This window comes from Miscanthus floridulus, chromosome 6, assembly GCF_019320115.1.
Source record: "Miscanthus floridulus cultivar M001 chromosome 6, ASM1932011v1, whole genome shotgun sequence".
Lineage (NCBI taxonomy): Eukaryota > Viridiplantae > Streptophyta > Magnoliopsida > Poales > Poaceae > Miscanthus > Miscanthus floridulus.
Genome location: NC_089585.1, coordinates 37,727,782 through 37,748,239, shown reverse-complemented (window position 1 = coordinate 37,748,239; position 20,458 = coordinate 37,727,782). Strand labels below are relative to the sequence as shown.

The following is a 20,458-nucleotide window of genomic DNA, read 5'->3' as shown; positions in this document are numbered from 1 at the left end:
CATAAAAACGTCCCTCTTTATTTGTTCTTATTACTATTACTAATAAATAATAATCATAAAAAGAGTACCGAAACAAAATGCAGCGAATGAGATTTCGTGTTCTAAGAATAATATTGTACGTACTGGTATATCATTCGGAAGCTAAGTAGTTATTATTGCTGTATTGGTGATTGCCTATGTGGAGCGAATATTAGAACATGATTAGTAGGTGCAGCAGGAACCAGAAACGCGAATCGACACCCTGCACTGGCCGACAGGTGGGCCTCGATGCCCAGCCAGCCGGCCGGGCCGGTGCTCCACCCTGTCACGTCATGCAGGCGGGCACGACGGACGCGGCCGGGCAGCGGTCGTTAAGCCCTCCTGATGATTAATTGTTTTTCCCGCGTCGCCGCCACGCCTTATTGCTTTGCCTAATCAGTAGAGACCAATCAGGTTCGGACGACGGAGACGAAGAGGAGCCTTGGTTGCAGTAGGTTCCCAACTTCCAACCTCCAAATCCAAAAGGGGATTCCAGAGAGAGAGAGAAAGCCCAACAGCAGCGGCGCCGGCCGGCCGACGTGCTGATGTCCGAGCACTGACGCGGCGCGGAGCCTGCCGGAGCATTCTGGGGAGGGGCGCGCCGCCGTGGCTCCGCCGCGTATGCCTACTTGTTGATCGTGCGAGGTCGGCCGTGACCGTGAGAGGTCGACGACGTCTTGACGATGATGGGGGAGCGGGCGCCGGACCGGAGGAGGCTGTACCAGGTTTGGAAAGGAAGCAATGTATGTAAGCCTTGGTGCCTCTCTGCTTCATCACAATTAATTGCTGCAAAATGTCTGTGAATTTTGGAATTTAGATGTCGCCGATCATAGTTTTTTTCAACTTGTTCAGATAGTGCCAGTGTAAGCAATAACAGTCCCTGAATTTTTTCAGAAATTCCTCTTTGGCGGGCGGCTGATTTTCGGTCCGGACGCGGGCTCCCTCTTCCTATCCACGGTCCTGATAGCATGCCCGTTGGCCGGCCTGTGCTTCCAGTGCGTCACCAAGCTCAGCTCCGGCAGCTCGGAGAGGCAACCGCTCGGCCTGCCGGTCCTCCTCGCCACCATCCTTCTTGGGCTATCGGTGGGTGAGCGTGAGCCTGACTCACTCGACTGCATGCCGACTGGCTCTCGATCAGGATTGCTAATCCTCCGTTCTTTGCATTGCATCGCATCGCAGGATCTGGCGTTCCTGTTCCTGACATCGAGCAGGGACCCGGGGATCGTGCCGAGGAACGCGCGCCCGCCGGAGCAGGCGGAGCGCGGCGGGGACGGGGACGGGGACCCCGTCGCCGCCGCCGATGACGACGTCGTCACGGCGTCGACCGAGTGGGTGATGACGAGCGCCGCGAACCCGCACCTCCGGCTGCCGCGCACCAGGGACGTGGCCGTCGCGGGGGGCCACGTCGTCCGGGTGAAGTACTGCGACACGTGCCTCCTGTACCGGCCGCAGCGGGCGTCGCACTGCTCCATCTGCAACAACTGCGTCCAGAAGTTCGACCACCACTGCCCCTGGGTCGGCCAGTGCATCGGCCTGGTGAGTATGTGCATGTCACGGCCACGCCCCGGCCGCCAGGCTCTGAATGAAAATCCTTTGCATGCGTTGAGCTGACACCGACGAACGCCGCGCAGCGCAACTACCGCTTTTTCTTCCTCTTCATCTCGACGTCCACGTTCCTGTGCCTCTACGTCTTCGTGCTGTCCTGGCTCAACATCGCCGCGCAGAGGCCGAGGCACGGCGGGTCGCTGCTGAGGTCCATGACCGGCGAGCCGCTCTCGCTCGTGCTCATCGTCTACACCTTCGTCGTCGCGTGGTTCGTCGGCGGCCTCACCGTCTTCCACATCTACCTCATGAGCACCAACCAGGTACGTGACGTACTCCGATCCGTCAGAACCAGCCTCAGACATTCATGTCCAAAGTCCAAACCAAACCACTCCTATGCTTGCTTTGGTTGTTCAGACTTCAGAGACGTTGAGCTGCGCATGCAATTGATGATCGATGTTCATTCGTCTGTGCAGACGACGTACGAGAACTTCAGGTACCGGTACGACGAGAAGGAGAACCCCTACAACAGGGGCGTGCTGGCCAACGTGTCCGAGGTGTTCTGCACCGGGATGCCGCCGTCGATGAACAATTTCCGGGCATGGGTAGAGCTGCCAGCACCGGCACCGCCGGAGGCGTTCGTCGACGGCGGGCCGTTCACTTCCAGGAACAAGATCGACCTGGAGATGGGGTACAAGGGCGTGATGCAACTCCCTGCTGGTGTTCCAGCCATCTTGCAGGGGCTGCATTACGCGGAAATGGAGAAGAACAGTGCCAGCTTCCACATCAAGGACCGCCAATCCGCGGAGGCGCCGGACCCCTTCATGATCCCGGAGGAGCCGCCACACCCTGCGCCAGGAGGAGCTTCGTCTCCAACTCCAACTGTGTTTGTACATGACGACGGAGTCGAATGAAGTGATGAGCAACGCCAAGATTCCGTGGTCATTGTGACTCGAACTGTGGTTACACAATGATGCACTTGCAATACATTTTTGGACAATCTTGGAACTCGAGAGGTTAAACATCGTGATAGATTAAGACCTTGCTCATTCGTTGAACTAGGTAAATTCTCCGCACGTTGGTGCGTAAAGTTAAGGTGTAATTTTAGGAGAATGGATCATATATTTATGTTGTATATATGTTGAAATTGTTTGATTGCTTCCATGTCAGAGCATCTCCAAGAGTTCTCTACACTACTACACAAATGATTTTAGTAGGCAGTGTCCAAATATTAACGGAGGCGGGTACAAAATTCAACCGCCTCCTAAAATACTGGGCTATTAACGGAGGCGGTTAATTTTATTTACCGAGGTGGTCACGTTTGCTCGCCTCGTAAAATCGATTAACGGAGGCGGTCAAAAAATAACCGCCTCCTAAAATAGATTTACGGAGGCAGGTTTTCTAAGAGGCCCGCCTCCAAAAATCAGGCCATTTTCGGAGACGGGCCTCTTAAAAGGCCCGCCTGGGAAAATATACCTGAGGCCCAGCAAATACCCATTTCCAATACCTCTATCGGGCTCATATATAAATAGAACTTAGGGTTTCACCTCACTATCCCTATCACTCTACCGTCTCCCTCATTGAGCCGCCCCTCTCCCTCCCTCAGCGTCTCTCCCTCCCTCCGACGCCCCATCTATCTCATCCTCTCTCTCTTTGCCCTGGCTGACGTGTGCGGTCAACCCCGGCGGCGTGGACGCGGTCAGCCCCGGCTCGGTTGCGGCCGGCCCTGGCGTGGACGGAGGCAGCCCTGGCGGTGCGGAATGCCGGCAGCGCGGAAGCGCGTCTCGGTGGTGGGCGGCCCCGGCAGCGCGTCGCTCCCCCACCCGAGCAGCGGCCAAATCCGACAACTGCGAGCATGCTTCGAGCAAGAAGGCGTGGAGCCTGATGGAGGGCGGCCGGATCTCAGCGGTGGGCCGCTCTCCCTTCCCCTCCACCTCCAAACCTAACGACAGTCCTCTCGATCCGGCAGCGGGAGGCCGGATCCCGGCGGCGGTCGTCTCGATCCGGCAATGGGGGCGCCGGATCCCGGCGGTGCGCGCGGTCCAGGTTTCGACAAGCGGCTGCGGCGACAGGGGCCCGTGGATGGGCTCGATGGGCCCGTGATGGGTTCGACGGGCCTATTCATGAGTTTTTCTTTTCTTTTTTTATTTTTTCTGTTTGATTTACGGAGGCGGGCAAAATAACTGCCTCCGTAAAGTCACCATTAACGGTGACCTTTGATTGGAGGCGGTTGCAATGCCCGCCTCCATTAATAGAAAATGCCTGCCTCCATTAAAATTTTTGTAGTTGTGTTAATCCCTTTCTAATCCTGAGTTTTTAGCAACATGAGAAAAAAATCCTCTCCAACAACTCCTAATCCATCTCCCAATCTTTTAGAACTTGGAAAAAGTCACCATGTTTCGCATAAAGTTACGCGCTTCCGAGTCACGCATATCTTCTCTTCCCGCGCGTGTTTGTCAGCCAATCTAAAGGTAGAAGGGCGTGGAAAGAATAAAGAGTAGAAAAGGGTTCCTAATGCAAATGTACAAGAGAGAAAGAATATATAAAAGTGGTTAGAATAATTTATAAATAGTATAGGATTCCTGATGTAAAATTATCTTCTATATTTTAGGAGTGGATTATTAGAAACTCTTAGAGATTGTTTTCTTTATTCCTTTCAATACTTTTAGGAGTTGTAAAACTCTATGTTTTTGGGAAGAAAGAATTGGGTACTCTTGGAGATGCTCTCAGAACCTCCAATTTAGTTTGTTTGTAAGAGAGTAGCTAATTCGTTATCTTGATGGTAGTCACCATATAGATTGCAATGGTGTCATTTATCTTTGGAGAAAGAAAGAGATATACTTTCAAGCCTTATCTATCTATAAAAGGGATTGGCACATTGCACTATATATATCTGAAAGAAAAGACTAACTTGTATAATAAGTAGCATGTATGAAAGAGATTTGTCTTAATCCTTTGCTTAAAGATATGCTCGTAGCCAGGAATAGATGCGGAATTTAAGTCTGGTGGTTGCTCATCTCCTTTCTTCCTCCTCCGCCCCCTGATCTTCTTCTTCCTCTCCCTCTTCTTCCCTCTTACTCTTTCCACTTCCTTCTCTCTTCATTCCATGGAGCCCAGCACCCACGCTGGATCCGTCCTTGCTCGTAGCCATATTAGATATTCTAGATGTCGTGTTGTATCAAATGCCAAGTCAGTACAGAATTCTCACCTTTTACTTGAATATTGGTGGAAAACAAAAACAGCCAAACATTTTGTATATGAAGTTCCAGCAAATTGCCAACCGCCAAGAATGAACCTGAGGAACGAATTAGGGTTGCAAGAAAATAGAAAGAAAACACCCTTGCCATGACCGGCATTATATTAGTATGACACTCACCCCGGTTTCCTAAAGGATTTTGTTTTAAGGTTGTCTTAAGTCAAATATTTTCAATTTTAACTATAAATAAATTCTTTTAGGTTGAGTTTAAAAATGACTAAGTGATGTAAGTAGATTCATCTCGAAATGTAGTTTCATAAAAGTATATATTGATTGTATTTTATAAATATTTTATCGTAAAAAGTAACGATCAAAGTTGTTTTTTTAGAGACCGTGTCGTTGTCCAAAACGGCATCCTTTAGGAAACTGGAGGGAGCATATGAGGTTTGCTACAAAATAGAAATTGTCCACTCAAAAAAGAGGATATGCAAATAATTATATGTCTTGGGTACCTATCACGACAAATACTTCTAAGTATGTTTTCCTAGTAGGTTTTCACAATTTCTAGGAATTTTGTCTTCTGGTAGACATGCACCTGAGATTTGAATTTTAAATTTTGCGAAAATGTACATATATTGGTGAGCTGTGGATAGATGGGTCTTGCACATGGTGCGGTGGTGCCTTCAGGTCCCATCGTATGCTATAGGGGAAATTGGTTGGCGGACACCCACACTGGTGGTCGTTTGCTACCGGACATCCAAAGTGGAGCTGTATGCTAGAAGATATTCTGGTTTGTTGTAATTATGCCAGAGGACGCCGCAGGCCGGTTTCCACCGGTTGAGGAGAGAGAAAAATTCAGTTTGGACATCCGGTGCCCCTGAGCCACGTTTGGGTCTGGTTGGACCAGCTAAAAATCGACCCGAGCCTGGTCTGGTTAACCGACCCCACCCTCCGCCGGCTCATCCAGGAGTGGTGCATGGCGCACCGGTCCATGGGCGTGGAGCGCATCCCGATGCCGAAGCAGCCCACGGACCCGGACATGGCGTGCACCAGCTTCCGCAGGTGCTACGCCTTGCGTTTGGCGCGCTCCGAGCACCCGCCCTGCACCAACATCAGCAGCTGGCTCATGGCGCCCGCCCGGACCGCCTCCACCTGGAGCGCCTCGCACCCGCCCACCATGGCCACCAGCGCGCCCGCCGCGCGCCCGGACATGGCGCGCACCAGCGTCGCCACGGCCGCGGCCCCGCCCCCAGCCCCCGCGACCATGGCGTCGCGCCCGCCCTCGGCGCGGCACAGGCGCTCCACGGCCTCCAGCGTGCGCTCGGGCTCCCCGACGCCGCCCACCGCCACGTGCCGCGCCAGCGCCGACGCGGCGCCCACCGCCACGGCGCGCGGGCGGTTCTCCTTGGCCAGGCACAGCGCGAACAGGGCCCGGATCCTGACGCGGGCGTTGGCCTTCTCCGCCCGCAGCCGTGGCCATCTTCAAGCTCTCTCGCGCCGAGCTCGGCCGCCTGCGTTCGCAGCTCCCCGCGCGCGATGGCGCACCATGGTTTAGCACGTACGCGGTGCTGGCGGCGCACGTGTGGAGGTGCGCATCCCTGGTGCGTGGCCTGCCGCTTTCTTCTTCCTCTCTCCCTTTCTCTTCTTGTCCCCGCCACCCTCTCCGCCTCCCGCACGACGGCACGCACGGAGCCGTCGGCGGCGAAGTCCGCAAGCGCGGGCGTTGCGCCCTCGCGCACCGCGCGGCGGCGGTTCTCTGGCAGCTTGCAGAGCTCGAAGAGCGCCGTGGTGGCCTCGTGGCGCTCCCACGGGCCGCCGCGGCGGAGGAGCCCCGTCAACGCCAGGACACCACGGCTGAGAGTGCGTCCACGGCGCCGTCCGCCACGAGCCTCATCCTCGGCCTCCGCGTGCCGCAGCAGCACCGCCGTGTTGTCGGACTCCAGCACCTCCCTTCGCCCGGCGGCGCCGGACTTGGGTAGCCTCAGCAGTGCCGACACCGGCGACGTGGACCGAGCTGACGCTGTCGGCACCGCTTCTTGGCTCGCGTGCGCCCCTCCATCAGTAGGAACGGGAGCCGCCACCGCGCGAACCGAGGCCGTGAAGACAGGATTCCTGTCGACTGCTCCCTGGCCAACCCCGCACGGTGCAGAGCACCTCTGGCACCAAGGACGCCGCCTCCATCACCACGGACACCGCTGACCACCGCACTAGGACTGAGCGCTGCGTGGAGCCGCCTTCTCCTCGGCCACCAAACCCGCACCGTTGAGCCGAGCCTCCACCCCGCTCCACGCTCTCTCTCTCTCTCTCTGCTTCCCTTCCCCTATCTTAATGCCGAGGCAGGAGAAACAGAGGACGCCGAGCTCGCCATCCAGCAGGACTGCCGGAGCCAACGCCGTCGGCGCCGAGACGCTGGAGGTTGTCCCCGCCCTGACCCACCACCACTAGAGTGACCCTCGCCCTCGCCTCTGTCTACCGCCGCCGTGCTCTGCTTCTTCCCCTCTCTCTGCTCTCCCTCCCTTCTCTCTCTTTCTCGCCAGGCATTGACCGAACGGGAGGAGTGGACGCACCCGATGCATCCAATACCACGTTGCCCAGCCGATAGGAGCGCGACACGTCGCTGTTCGGGACCACATGGCGTTCGTGCTCCCCAGCGCCAACCGCGACGGCAGCCTGTCCGTGGCCATCTCGCTACAGGTCCAACCAGACCAGGCTCGGGTCGGTTTTTAGCTGGTCCAACCAGACCCAAACGTGGCTCAGGGTCACCGGATGTCCAAACTGAATTTTTCTCTCTCCTCAACCGGTGGAAACCGGCCCGCGGTGTCCTCTGGCGTAATTACAACAAACCAGAGTGTCTTCTAGCATACAACTCCACTTTGGATGTCCGCCAGCAAACGACCACCACTGTGGGTGTCCGCCAACCAATTTCCCCTATGCTATAAAGGCACCATGGATGCACAAGCTTCTACAACGTATGGGACCAATCTACACCGTAGTTTTGTTGATTATCAACCACGTTTGACACGATAGAGTTCACCACGAAGGCTTATCTCTACATGCAAATTGAGAACACAACAAAAGAATGTAGAAGATGCAATCTCAAATGTTGTTAATATAAATAAGCTTACAAGCAGTTTTGGTTCCACAAACCAATACGTGCATGGTGAAACTGTTCGATGGCAAACTAGTCTAAGCAAAACCCAAGTTTAAAAGTGGCTATAGCAAAATACAAGAGAACAAGTGGTGGCGGAGGGTCGACATCGGGGGCGAAGGTGCAGGGAGGCGAAGGAGCGTCAGGACAGCTGTTGAATGCTGACCAATATAGAGGGTGATGGCTCAATAGTGAACATGAGGGTTTGCAAGTATAGTGAATACTGCTTTGTATTGGGTCCAATTCCAATTCCGAATCGTTAACCATCCAAACAGCTATGCTTGGAGCTAGCCAATACCGATTTCAAATTATGATACTGAATATCAACGTTCAAACAAAATGTAAACAAGTTTAGGATTGAGCTCCATATTTTTAACTTTCATGGCAATATCCAAAGGATGCATATCCTTGTAAAAGGAGAACTGAGATGAAGCGGTAAGGGATAAAGAGACGTGGAGGATGACAGCTGCACTCTTCACCTAATACAAATGTATAATAATATTAAATATGTAGCTAACCAGATATAGCTAGCTTATGCAACTTAAACCAAATGGCATCACATTGTATATGGATATATTGGTTATGACTAGCCTAATAGGCCGGTTTGATACCAGAGTTATTTGCTAGCTAGCTAAATATTAACTAAAATTAACCCTAGTATATCTAAACAGGAGACTAATAGGTGGACAATTTTTAACCGAATCATCAATTAGTTAGACAACTAGCTAGTCAATCTCAACTAATTTAACCTAATTTTTAGCCCAACTAATAACTAGCTCTAGCTTATCCAAAAGTACACTATATTACAATATAGCCAAAATTATACGAGCAACCAATCAAACTCGCCAGACGATAGTTAGAGAAAACTACTCAGAGAAGATTGTGTTGAATGGCAGGGTTGCCGCGCAGAGGAAAACATGGGCGATTCTCCATTTCTCATTAAAAGCGGAGACGCAATCCAAAGGGCGTTCCATGATTGGCCCCTTAGACTTCCTCTTTTTGGACGCTTGCGTTTGGTTGGGTTCTCGATCCACTGGTCCACCCCATCGTGACACACTGACACGGACACCCCCGTCGTCGCTCTCGGACGCGAACCCGCTTTGTCCCTTTCGAGCAGCCCAGCGCCCCAGCCAGTGTGAGCCGGGAGGTAAACTCTCTGAGTTACTTTACACTGCAGCTCTCGTGTCCTGATCGACTGAGCAGTGACCGGAGCTGAAGAGTGACTAGTGACCTCAACGCACCAATCCGACTTCGACTACTTCGGTGATCTAATGGCCACATATTACCATGTTTTTCTTTATTATTTTTTTTTTACTTTTTTTAAGGACTAGTTGACACAAAAGTAGTTTGTTTTTATTAATGGACAAAAAAAAAATGCCCACTAAAGGTATGGTCGTATGGAGCACTCGCCTTTGTGTTTTCTCTCTAACCGCAGGTGGGTGGCCCACGACAAATTGATTCTAAAAGCTTGTTTGGGACCTTTTTTCTTGCGACAAACTTGTTTGGGACTTGGGAGAGCTCCAACTTTCAAAAAACAGATTAAAATCCCCTGATCAACCTAGAGTCACAATGAAGCAGATCTACCATGGAGCCGGTCTTCTAGTAAAGTGTTTGGTACAGCTCTAACTCTGAATTTCCTCCCCTCTATCTTACTGCCACTTGGCCCGCGCGTCAGCTCTTCATCCCCTATTTCTCCTCCTTCCTGCAGATCGGAGCAGAGCCGGGGCGAGGCCGAGGCTCGTGGCTGGCGTCTTGGCGTAGCGCTCACGGCCGGGGCTGGGCCAGCGGTGGGCGTGCGCGGCTAGAGCTCCAGGGCATGCTCCAGCGCGGCAACGTGGGGGCATGTAGCAGGGCGCGCGTGGCCATCGGCGGGGCGGGTGCGGCCGGAGCTCGCGAGGCGACGGCTCTGGTGCGGCAGCGGAGCTCGGGGCCTGGGGAAAAACAGCCGAGCTTGGGTCTGCGCGTGACGAGAATACAAGAAATTAGAACGAACCGTTTTTTTTTTGTGTAACTAGTGGCGGTGGTGGGTAATTTTCTCCAACTTCAGCAAACTTGACTTGGTGAAGCACCCTTGAGGTTGTCCACAAAATCCATGGATCTGGGGCAGATCCACGGATTTCATGGAGCTGCTTCAGGATGGATTTACGTGGAGCTGGAGGTGTTTGCCTAAATAAAGTGGGAGTGAAGCTGTTTTTTTAATCGCAAGTTGCTGAAGCTCTCGCAAACAGTCCCTAACTTCCAAGGGATTTGTTTTTCGGTGAATGGATTCCAAGGGCCTTCAAACCAACTCCAGCAAGAGGCCTCAAATTAGGGTTCCTTTTGATTTGAGGACCCCCTCATTTTTTAGGCCCTACTTTTTTTTGCATCTGCTCTAGCATGGGCCTCAAATCAGAGCCCCAAATCCTTTCTTATAGACACTAACACAAGGGACCCGCTCGTAAAAGTTAAGTTTTGAGGTCATTGGAGTTGTATTGCCCATGGAAGCAAACACCTGGTTATTAGTTATTACACTAGAGGTAATCAACATGATGAGTCAATTTTGGTTCATCAGCTTTACTTAAAAAACAGGAGGCATATATTGATAGCCAAAATTGTCCAAAAGGAGGCAATATGTCCTAGACTTTTTTTTGTAGAAACCGGCTACAAACCAGCCTTGGCCAGTTTTCTAACTTTGTCGAAATGCAAAATGGACTTCATCATTGCATTCCTCTCGTCGAGACAATCAAAAAACATATATAGAACATCAAATTTGGTGTCCAGATGAATAAATATGCTCCTAAAAAACTCTGCATTTTGGTACTATTCAAACCGGGTCCAATTTTTGCGTCAAACCGGCCATTTCCTATCTAGTTTGGATTTGGTTCATATTTGATGTGATTTATTACAAGGGATTTCAGCCTCCATAAGATAAGTCCACCCCACCATGTATATATAAAGGGCAACCATTGATTGAAGAGAGTACAATCACACAAAACACAAATCAATCTACTTTTTTACCTCCTGTTTTACCCTAATCTCTTCTAACCTCATTATGCTTCTCCTCTCTTAATCTAACAATCAAGGGTGGTGCTCTAGGCTTGCTAGCCGACCTAGGCTTGCTAGCCGACCTAGGCTAGCCCACCAACGTCCTTGCCCTGACAATGTCCCTCTTGAGTGAAACCTTCGACGATTGCTTTGCTAGTTTGTCCGAAAACTAATTGTTCTTCATCACAGAAGCGCAATAGCTACCTTATGTTGGTTTCCTCGTAAACATAGCCACTCTTGGCAGTGAAAGCGTTTTGGTTATCCATTGTGTTCTTCGGTCTCTGTGGGGGTATGGCCCCCAAGACATGGGCCACACCATCAGAGGTGGCTCAGCCCACAAGATCAAGGCATGCACGGCGCTGCTCGGCATGCACCGCAAGACATTGTATAGTACCAAATAGGATACTTTACTTGTAACCCTGCCCTTCCAGACTATATAAGGAGAGGCAGGGGTCCCCTAGCGGACAAGCTACTTGGTCGTCCAGATCAATACAATACACCAAAGACACAGGACGTAGGGTATTACGTCGATCAGACAGCCCAAACCTGTCTAAATCATTGTCTCTGTGCCTTGTGTCACCATCCGGTTCCTGATTACGCGCACCCCCATCGACAAATCTACCATCGCGAGATACCCCTTGATGGACTGCCAATGATATTCTGTCGACAGTTGGCACGCCAAGTAGGGGTGTGCGCTTGATCCACGGCGAGCCAGATGGACTTCAAATCAACAGCGCGTTCTCGTCATCAATCTCGTGGAGATCCATGCCGGTCGACGACGACGATTCATCGCTGGCTACATCAGCCCCCGCGACGTCAGATCCGATCTCGGAACCACCTCTGAGGTCGTCTTCACCAACAACTCACCGCCCGCTAGGTGCTCACCGTCAACACCGACCAGAGAACACCATACGCCGTCGACCAGACGCTCTGTCCAAAGCTAAGTCACGCTTTAATATTCTTCTAAATATTCTCCGATCTTCGTATATCGCCATAATGTTTCTCTGAATTGTTTTCTCCATATTTGCTCTCCAAATGATTTTTCGAACCCTCGAACAGTCACGTTGATGCTCGGACGCCTCCAGAGATGGCCCTGTCTTCGACTCCTCCCTACACGTGCTACGGGCTCCACGCTCTGCATTATGGGTGGTCGGCAGTGGCTCCTTGGTCACGCCTGTTCCTCCTACACGTGCACGGGCTCCACGCTCGACGTTATGGACTATGGGCTAGCTAGGGCTGGAGACTCAGCTACACACTAACTGGTCGGGCGGTTTATATTAAATATAAATGCATCTTCGCTCCAACTGATCGCCAAGCTACATACGCTATTTTTTCTCTGAAGTTCATATATATTTTTACATCATGTACTACCCGTTCTACATGTTTGTATTACAGGATCTTCGTCCAGGTGGTCGGACCACCTGGTGCTCGGACTTCACCGATTAACTGGTCGGACCGCTAGGTTCATAGACTTCATCGTCGACCAGTTGATCGGACTATTTGCCAGTCGATTCTACTCAATGCTCACTTCGCCGTCGACCAGTTGATCGACTGTTCATCGCTCGCGCTTCATCGCCAGCCACGTCGGTTACTCCTTGGCCCTCGGATTCTTCGTGCTCGAGCACTAAGTGGGCACACTTCACCGCACGGACGTCGCCAGCTACACCGGTGCTCGAACATCGCCAGCTACGCCGGGGACTCCTCGGTGCTTGGTCATCGCCAATGACACCGGGGACTCCTCGCTCCTTGGTGCTCGGTCATCGCCAGCGACGTCGGGGACTCCTCGCTCCTCGATGCTCGGTCATCGCCAGCGTCGTTGGGGACTCCTCGCTCCTTGGTGCTCAAACATCACCAGCGATGCCGGGGACTCCTCGCTCCTTGGTGCTCGGTCATCGCCAGCGATGTCGGGGACTCCTTGCTCCTTGGTGCTCGGTCATCGCCAGTGACGCCAGGGACTCCTCGCTCCTCGGTGCTCGAACATCACCAGCGACGCCGAGGACTCCTCGCTCCTCGGTGCTCAGTGCTCGGTCATCGCCAGCGACGCTAGGGACTCCTCGCTCCTTAGTGCTCGGTCATCGCCAGCGACGTCGGGGACTCCTCGCTCCTCAGTGCTCAGACATCACCAGCGACGTCGAGGACTCCTCGCTCCTTGGTGCTCGGTCATCGCCAGCAACGTCGGGGACTCCTCGCTCCTTGGTGCTTGGACATCGCCGCCTACGCCGGGGAATCCTCGGTGCTCGATCATCGCCAGCGTCGCCAGGGACTCCTTGCTCCTTGGTGCTCGGACATCACCAGCGACGCCGGGGACTCCTCGCTCCTTGGTGCTCAGTCATCACTAGCGACGTCGGGGACTCCTTGCTCCTCAGTGCTCAGTCATCGCCAGCGACGCCAGGGACTCCTCGCTCCTCGGTGCTCGAACATCGCCAGCAACGTCGGGGACTCCTCGCTCCTCGGTGCTCGGTCATCGCCAGCGATGCTAGGGACTCCTCGCTCCTTGGTGCTCGGTCATCACCAGTGACGTTGGGGACTCCTCGCTCCTTGGTGCTCGAACATCACTAGCGATGTCGGGACTCCTCGCTCCTTGGTGCTCGATCATCGCCAGCGACGCCGGGGACTCCTCGCTCCTCGGTGCTCGGTCATCGCCAGCGACGCCGAGGACTCCTCGGTGCTCGGTCATCGCTAGCGACACCGAGGGCTCCTCGGTGCTCCCTTGGTGGTCGAATCTTGCTACATCTCATCGATGTGCTATCAAGCTGCTCCATGCTGTTCAGATCAGGGTGCTGATTTTGGGCAGCACGTCTGGGGTCTTGATACGCGCATGTCAGACGACGTCGGCAAGCTTTTAGACTTCTTTGACCCTGCTACAAGATTCATTCTTCATCTTCCAGCAGGCTCAGGGACTAAGTGGGCACACTTCACCTTGCGGTGAATATGCTTGTTCTCATCTCGAGGCTACGCTCGAGAACTGGCTGCCTGCTCGGCTGGTCTTCTACTTTCTGACCCTGGCACCACACGACTACGTCACCTACTGTCAGGCTTGGGGACTAGCTATGGGGGTATACCCCCCGGTATCCACAAGACAAGACATGGGCCACACCATCAGAGGTGGCTTGACCCACAAGATCAAGGCGTGCACGGCGCTGCTCAGCGTGCACCGTAAGACATTGTATAGTACCAAATAGGATACTTTACTTGTAACCCTATCCCTCCAGACTATATAAGGAGAGGTAGGGGTTCCCGAGCGGACAAGATACATCAAGATCTATCTACTACATCTCAATACAATACACCAAAGACATAGGACGTAGGGTATTACGTCGATCAGACGGCTCGAACCTGTCTAAATCACTGTCTCTGCGCCTTGTGTCACCATCCGGTTCTTAATTACGCGCACCCCCACCGACAAATCTACCATCGCGGGACACCCCTCGGTGGACTGCCTACACCGAGGACTCCTCGGTGCTCAGTCATCGCCAGCGACGCTAGGGACTCCTCACACCTCGGTGCTCGGTCATCACCGCCTACGTCGGGGACTCCTCGCTCCTCGGTGCTCGGTCATCGCCAACGACACCATGGACTCCTCGCTCCTTGGTGCTCGGTCATCGCCAGCGACGCCAAGGACTCCTCGGTGCTCGATCATCGCCAGTGACGTCGAGGACTCCTCGGTGCTCGGTCATCGCCAACGACGCTCAGGACTCCTCGCTCCTCGGTGCTCGGTCATCGCCAGCAATGCTAGGGACTCCTCGCTCCTCGGTGCTCGGTCATCGCCAATGACGCCGAGGACTCCTTGCTCCTCGGTGCTCGATCATCGCCAGTGACACCGGGGACTCCTCGCTCCTCGATGCTCGAACATCGCCAGCGATGCCGAGGACTCCTTGGTCCTCGGTGGTCGACATCGCCAGCTACGTCGGGGACTCCTCACTCCTCGATGCTCGATCATCGCCAGCGACGCTGGGGACTCCTCGGTGCTCGGTGCTCGGTCATCGCCAGCGACGCCGGGGACTCCTCGCTCTTCGGTGCTCGGTCATCGCCAGCAACACCGGGGACTCCTCGCTCTTCGATGCTTGGTCATCGCCAGCGATGCCAGGGACTCCTCACTCCTCGATGCTCGGACATCGCCAGTGATGCCAGGGACTCCTTGGTCCTCGGTGGTCGACATCGCCAGCTACACCGAGGACTCCTCGCTCCTTGGTGCTCGGTCATTGCCAATGATGCCGGGGACTCCTCGCTCCTCAGTGCTCGGTCTTTGCCAGCGACGCCAGGGACTCCTCGCTCCTCGGTGCTCGGTCATCGCCAGCGACGTCGGGGACTCCTCGCTCCTCGATGCTCGGTCATTGCCAGCTACGCCGGGGACTCCTCGCTCTCGCTCCTCGGTGCTCGATCATCACCAGCAACGCCGGGGACTCCTCGCTCCTTGGTGCTCGGTCATCGCCAGCGACACTGGGGACTCCTCGCTCCTCGGTGCTTGATCATCGCCAGCACCACCAGGGTCTCCTCACTCCTCGGTGCTCCCTTGGTGGTCGGATCTTGCTACGTCTTGTCAGTGTGGTGTCAAGTTGCTCCATGTTGTTCGGATATGGGTGCTGATCTTGGGCAGCATGTCTGGGGTCTTGATACGCGCATGTCAAACGACGTCGACAAGCTTTCAGACTTCTTTTCCTTTGACCCTGCTACAAGATTCATTCTTCATCTTCCAGCAGGCTCAGGGACTAAGTGGGCACACTTCACCTTGTGGTGAATGTGCTTGTTCTCATCTCGAGGCTACGCCCGGGGACTGGCTGCCTGCTCGGCTGGTCTTCTACTTTATGACACCATGTGACTGCGTCACCTACTGTCAGGCTCAGGGACTAGCTGTGGGGGTATGGCCCCCAAGACATGGGTCGCACCATCAGAGGTGGCCCAGCCCATAAAATCAAGGCGTGCACGGCGCTGCTCGGCGTGCACCGCAAGACATTGTATAGTACCAAATAGGATACTTTACTTGTAACCCTGCCCTTCCAGACTATATAAGGAGAGGCAGGGGCCCCTAGCGGATAAGCTACTTGGTCGTCCAGATCAATACAATACACCAAAGACACAGGACGTAGGGTATTACGTCGATCAGACGGCTCGAACCTGTCTAAATCGCTGTCTCTGCACCTTGTACCACCATCTGGTTCCTAATTACACGCACCCCCACCGACAAATCTACCATCATGGGATACCCCTCGGTGGACTGCCGACGATATTCTGTCGACAGTCTCTTTGCAACCCAGGCATTCTAGTGTTTTAGTTGTGGGACTGATGTTTCACGTCAACATATACATTTATATGTCCTTCCCTCAAGGGAAAGAAAACTTCTAGTACTGATAGCACCTGATGGTAAGTTAATTACAAGGGATGATAAAAAAAGAAGTTAGTTACAAAGGGACATAGGCATAAAATCAACAGCTTCACTAGCAACCTGAAACGGCCTCAGAAAAGAACTAATTAAAATGGAAATATACAAGCAAATAAAAAGAACACCACACACCAACATTAGAAAAGGTACTTTTGTGAGGGATATGGACGCAAGGTTCCAGTATGGAGTCCTTGTCACACGCTGATGGCCACACTGAAAAAGAAAAGGGCGAGAGAAAGAGAGGAGCAGTAATTAAATGATCATTGTCCAAATAAGAAGCAAGCGGTTCCAAAGCCACCTTTGGGGTCATCTGTGTTGTGATTCTGTGAAGACGCTGATAGCTTTGCCTTCATCCTGTAATCGCCACCGGATGGAAGGTGAAATGTCCACTGCCGCAGATTCCTTGTATGGTGAAAATATGCGGGAATAAATCTTCTTTTAGGCCACCTTTGGTTTCCACAAGAAAAATAGAGAACAAACATAGGATTGTAATCCTTCAGCGTTCATGCCTTCTGTTCACACGAATAGAGAATAGGAACAGTATAGCAAATTTTTTAACAATCCAAAAACCTAATGTTAGGCAATTTTCTGTCAGTGGTTTTGCTGCTGCTTTGAAGCCAAATAATTTTGATGGCAAGAACTTCATGATATGGCGTGCCAAGATGGTATTGTGGTTGACTGCGATGAACTGCTATCACGCCGCACAGGGGAAGCCTGAACAGTTTACTCCTGAGGTGGAGAAAAAGTTCTTGGCTGCCGATAACCTATTTTGAGGCGCCATGATTAGTGCACTTCATCCCAAGTATGAGAAAAACTACATATCTTGCACATCAGGCAAAGAGTTATGGGATGCTCTTGAGGCAAAGTTTGGAGTTTCTGATGCTGGTAGTGAGTTGTACCTTATGGAGCAGCTGTATGACTATAAAATGGTTGAAAACCATTCTATAGTCGAACAGGCTCATGAGATACAGGCGCTAGCAAAGGAACTAGAACATTTCCCATGTTTGTTGTCCGACAAATTTATGGCCGGTGGTATAATAGCTAAGCTGCCACCTTCTTGGAGGGATTTTGCTACTTCTCTAAAACACAAGAGACAAGAGTTTAGCGTGGCTAAGCTTATTGGTTCTCTTGATGTTGAGGAGAGGGAGAGAGCAAAAGACAATCATGGAAAAGGAGTTGAGTCTTCCACTGTCAATATGGTGCAGAAGAAAAACTCATTTGCATCCCATAATAAAAAGAAGAAGAACATACAAGAGAACAACAATGCAAAGCTTAAGCAAACTACACAATTTAAGAAGAAAAACAACAAGAAAGGTAGAGGTTGTTTTGTTTGCGGGAGTGATGAGCATTGGACAAGTGCGTGCCTAGACCGTAAATATAAGCAAGAAAAGAAATCAGCAAACGTGGTGATTAGCGAGACTAGAGGAGGAACATCTGGGTATGGTAATTCTTTACCTTTGGTTCTCTCAGTTTGTCTTTCACCTGAGTGGTGGATGGACAGCGGTGCTAATATTCATGTGTGTGCTGATGTTTCTTTGTTTACTTCCTATTAGGCCGGCAGGACTAGAGCCTTGCTGATGGAAAACGGTTCGCATACGCGTGTTCTTGGTGCTGGTACGGTCGTTCTGAAGTTTACTTCAGAAAAGACGGTGCTATTAAAGAACGTGCAGCATGTCCCCTCCATCAAGAAGAATCTTGTTAGCGCTTCTCAGATATGTCGCGATGGCTTTAAAATTGTGCTTGAGTCCAATAAGTGTGTTGTGTCGAGACATGGAACATTTGTTGAAAAATGTTATGATTACGGAGGCTTGTTCCGCTTATCTTTGCTTGATGATGTGTGTAATAAAGTGGTGAACAATGTTAATGTTTCGGATGAGTCGAATATATAGCATTCACGACTTTGTCACATTAATTTTGGCTGTCTCACGCGGCTTGCAAATCTGAATTTAATCCCAAAATTTAACCTAGTAAAAGATTCTAAGTGTCAGGTGTGTGTGCAATCGAAGCAACCACGCAAGCCTCACAAGGCTGCTGAGGCGAGGAACTTAGCACCATTAGAACTCGTTCATTCTGATTTATGCGAAATGAATGGCGAATTGACTAAAGGCGATAGACAATACTTCATGACATTTATAGATGATTGTACTAGATTTTGCTACGTGTATTTATTGAAAACTAAAGATAAAGCGTTGCATTATTTTAAAGTCTATAAAGCTAAGGTAGAAAATCATCTTGAGAAAAAAATCAAGCGTTTGCGGTCCGATCGCGGGGGAGAATATTTCTCAAATGAATTTTCTGAGTTTTGTGCGGTGCATGGAATTATTCATGAGAGGACGCCACCATACTCACCACAGTCCAATGGGATTGCAGAGAGAAAGAACTGCACTCTAACTGATTTGGTTAATGCCATGTTAGAGACTGCGGGGCTATCTAAGGAATAGTGGGGTGAGACTATATTGACAGCGTGTCATGTCCTGAATAGAGTGCCCACAAAGAACAAAGAAATTACACCATTCGACGAATGAGAGAAGAAGAGATTAAATCTCTCTTACCTGTAAACTTGGGATTGTTTGGCAGAGGTGAATGTGTCAATAAACAAAAAGCGAAAGCTTGGACCAAAGACTGTTGATTGTGTTTTTTTTGTTATGCTATTCATAGCGTGGGTTATATATTTTAATTATAAATTCTAGTGTTCCTGAGATAGCTATTGATACAATCATGGAATCTAGAGATGCTACATTTTTTGAGAATGAGTTTCCCATGAAAAATGCACCTAGCACGACTGATCATGAATTTATAATTCCCCATGAGCATAAAAATTTTACTCCGATAGAACAAACTGAGGAACCCCATATGTAAAATCCTAAGGAGGATTATACTATAGTCACTAGAAAAAGTAAGAGACAGAGGTCTGCAAAGTCTTTTGGTGATGACTATATTGTGTACCTTGTGGATGACACACCAATGACTATTGAAGATGCATATTCCTCTCCTAGTGCTGACTTATGGAAGGAAGCAGTACGGAGTGAGATAGATTCTGTTATTTCTAATGGAACTTGGGAGATAGTTGATCGTCCCTATGGGTGCAAGCCTATAAGGTGCAAATGGGTGTTCAATAAAAAGCTTAGGCCTGATGGTACTATCAAGAGGTACAAGGCAAGGCTTGTGGCTAAGGGTTATACTCAAAAGGAAGGTGATGATTTCTTTTATACTTATTCACCGGTTGTCCGATTGACTACAATTCAAGTTCTGCTTTCCCTAGCAGCCTCTTATGGTCTTATCGTTCATCAAATGGACGTTAAGACAGCTTTCCTAAACGGAGAGTTAGAGGAGGAGATTTATATGGATCAGCCGGATGGGTTTGTAGCAAATGGTAAAAAAGGCAAGGTGTGTAAATTATTAAAGTCATTATATGGCCTAAAACAAGCTCCTAAGCAGTGGCATGAGAAGTTTGACAGAACTTTAACATCTGTTGGCTTTGTTGTGAATGAAGCTGACAAATATGTGTACTATCGGTATGGTGGGGGTGAAGGAGTCATTTTGTGCTTATATGTTGATGACATACTGATCTTTGGATCCAGCCTCAAAGTGATTGAGGAGGTGAAGGAATTTTTATCTAATAATTTTGAAATGAAAGATTTAGGAGAGGCTAATGTTATTCTTAACATCAAGCTTTTGAGAGAAGGTGATGGTGGGGTAACTCTGTTACAATCCCACTATGTGGAAAAGGTGCTAAGTCGCTTTGTGTTTAGTGACTGTGAAGCTGCTCCTACACCTTATGACCCTAGTGTGCTATTGAGGAAAAATCAGAGAATAGTAAGGGATCAATTGAGATATTCCTAGATCATTGGCTCGCTCATGTATCTTGCTAGTGCAACAAGGCCTGACATCTCATTTGCCATGAGCAAGCTAAGCCGGTTTGTGTCAAACCCGGGAGATGATCACTGGCGTGCTCTTGAGAGAGTGATGCGCTATCTAAAAGGTACTATGAGCTACGATATTCGTTATACCAGACATCTGAATGTGTTGGAAGGCTATTGTGATGCCAGCTGGATTTTTTATGCTGATGAGCTTTATGCCACAAGTGGATATGTGTTTTCACTTGGAGGTGGTGTTGTTTCCTAGAAGTCTTGTAAGCAGACTATCTTAA

General features: G+C 50.9%; 3 protein-coding genes across 4 annotated transcripts; 2 read left to right on the top strand and 1 right to left on the bottom strand.

The window, feature by feature from the left end:
* The first annotated feature begins 599 nt into the window (after positions 1–599).
* On the top strand, positions 600–2,717 carry LOC136458097 (probable protein S-acyltransferase 4). 2 transcript variants are annotated; one of them, XM_066458093.1, is made up of 5 exons: positions 600–761; positions 913–1,101; positions 1,198–1,554; positions 1,650–1,883; positions 2,037–2,717. In XM_066458093.1, exons 1-5 carry the CDS (start codon positions 702–704, stop codon positions 2,472–2,474), a joined length of 1,278 nt encoding a protein of 425 aa, XP_066314190.1. In that variant the 5' UTR covers positions 600–701; the 3' UTR covers positions 2,475–2,717. The 2 variants fall into 2 exon arrangements, with proteins under 2 accessions (XP_066314190.1, XP_066314191.1); XM_066458094.1 differs by having other exon boundaries at positions 630–765.
* A 3,104-nt stretch (positions 2,718–5,821) lies between these two features.
* On the bottom strand, positions 5,822–7,440 carry LOC136460502 (U-box domain-containing protein 13-like). Its single transcript, XM_066460168.1, has 3 exons — positions 7,324–7,440; positions 6,319–6,882; positions 5,822–6,211 (listed from the first exon to the last, which is right to left on the bottom strand). The coding sequence occupies exons 1-3, from the start codon at positions 7,438–7,440 to the stop codon at positions 5,822–5,824; spliced, it is 1,071 nt and encodes a 356-aa protein (XP_066316265.1).
* A 9,794-nt stretch (positions 7,441–17,234) lies between these two features.
* On the top strand, positions 17,235–17,875 carry LOC136460501 (uncharacterized). The gene is made up of 2 exons (XM_066460166.1): positions 17,235–17,751; positions 17,862–17,875. The coding sequence occupies exons 1-2, from the start codon at positions 17,235–17,237 to the stop codon at positions 17,873–17,875; spliced, it is 531 nt and encodes a 176-aa protein (XP_066316263.1).
* The last annotated feature ends 2,583 nt before the right edge of the window (positions 17,876–20,458 follow it).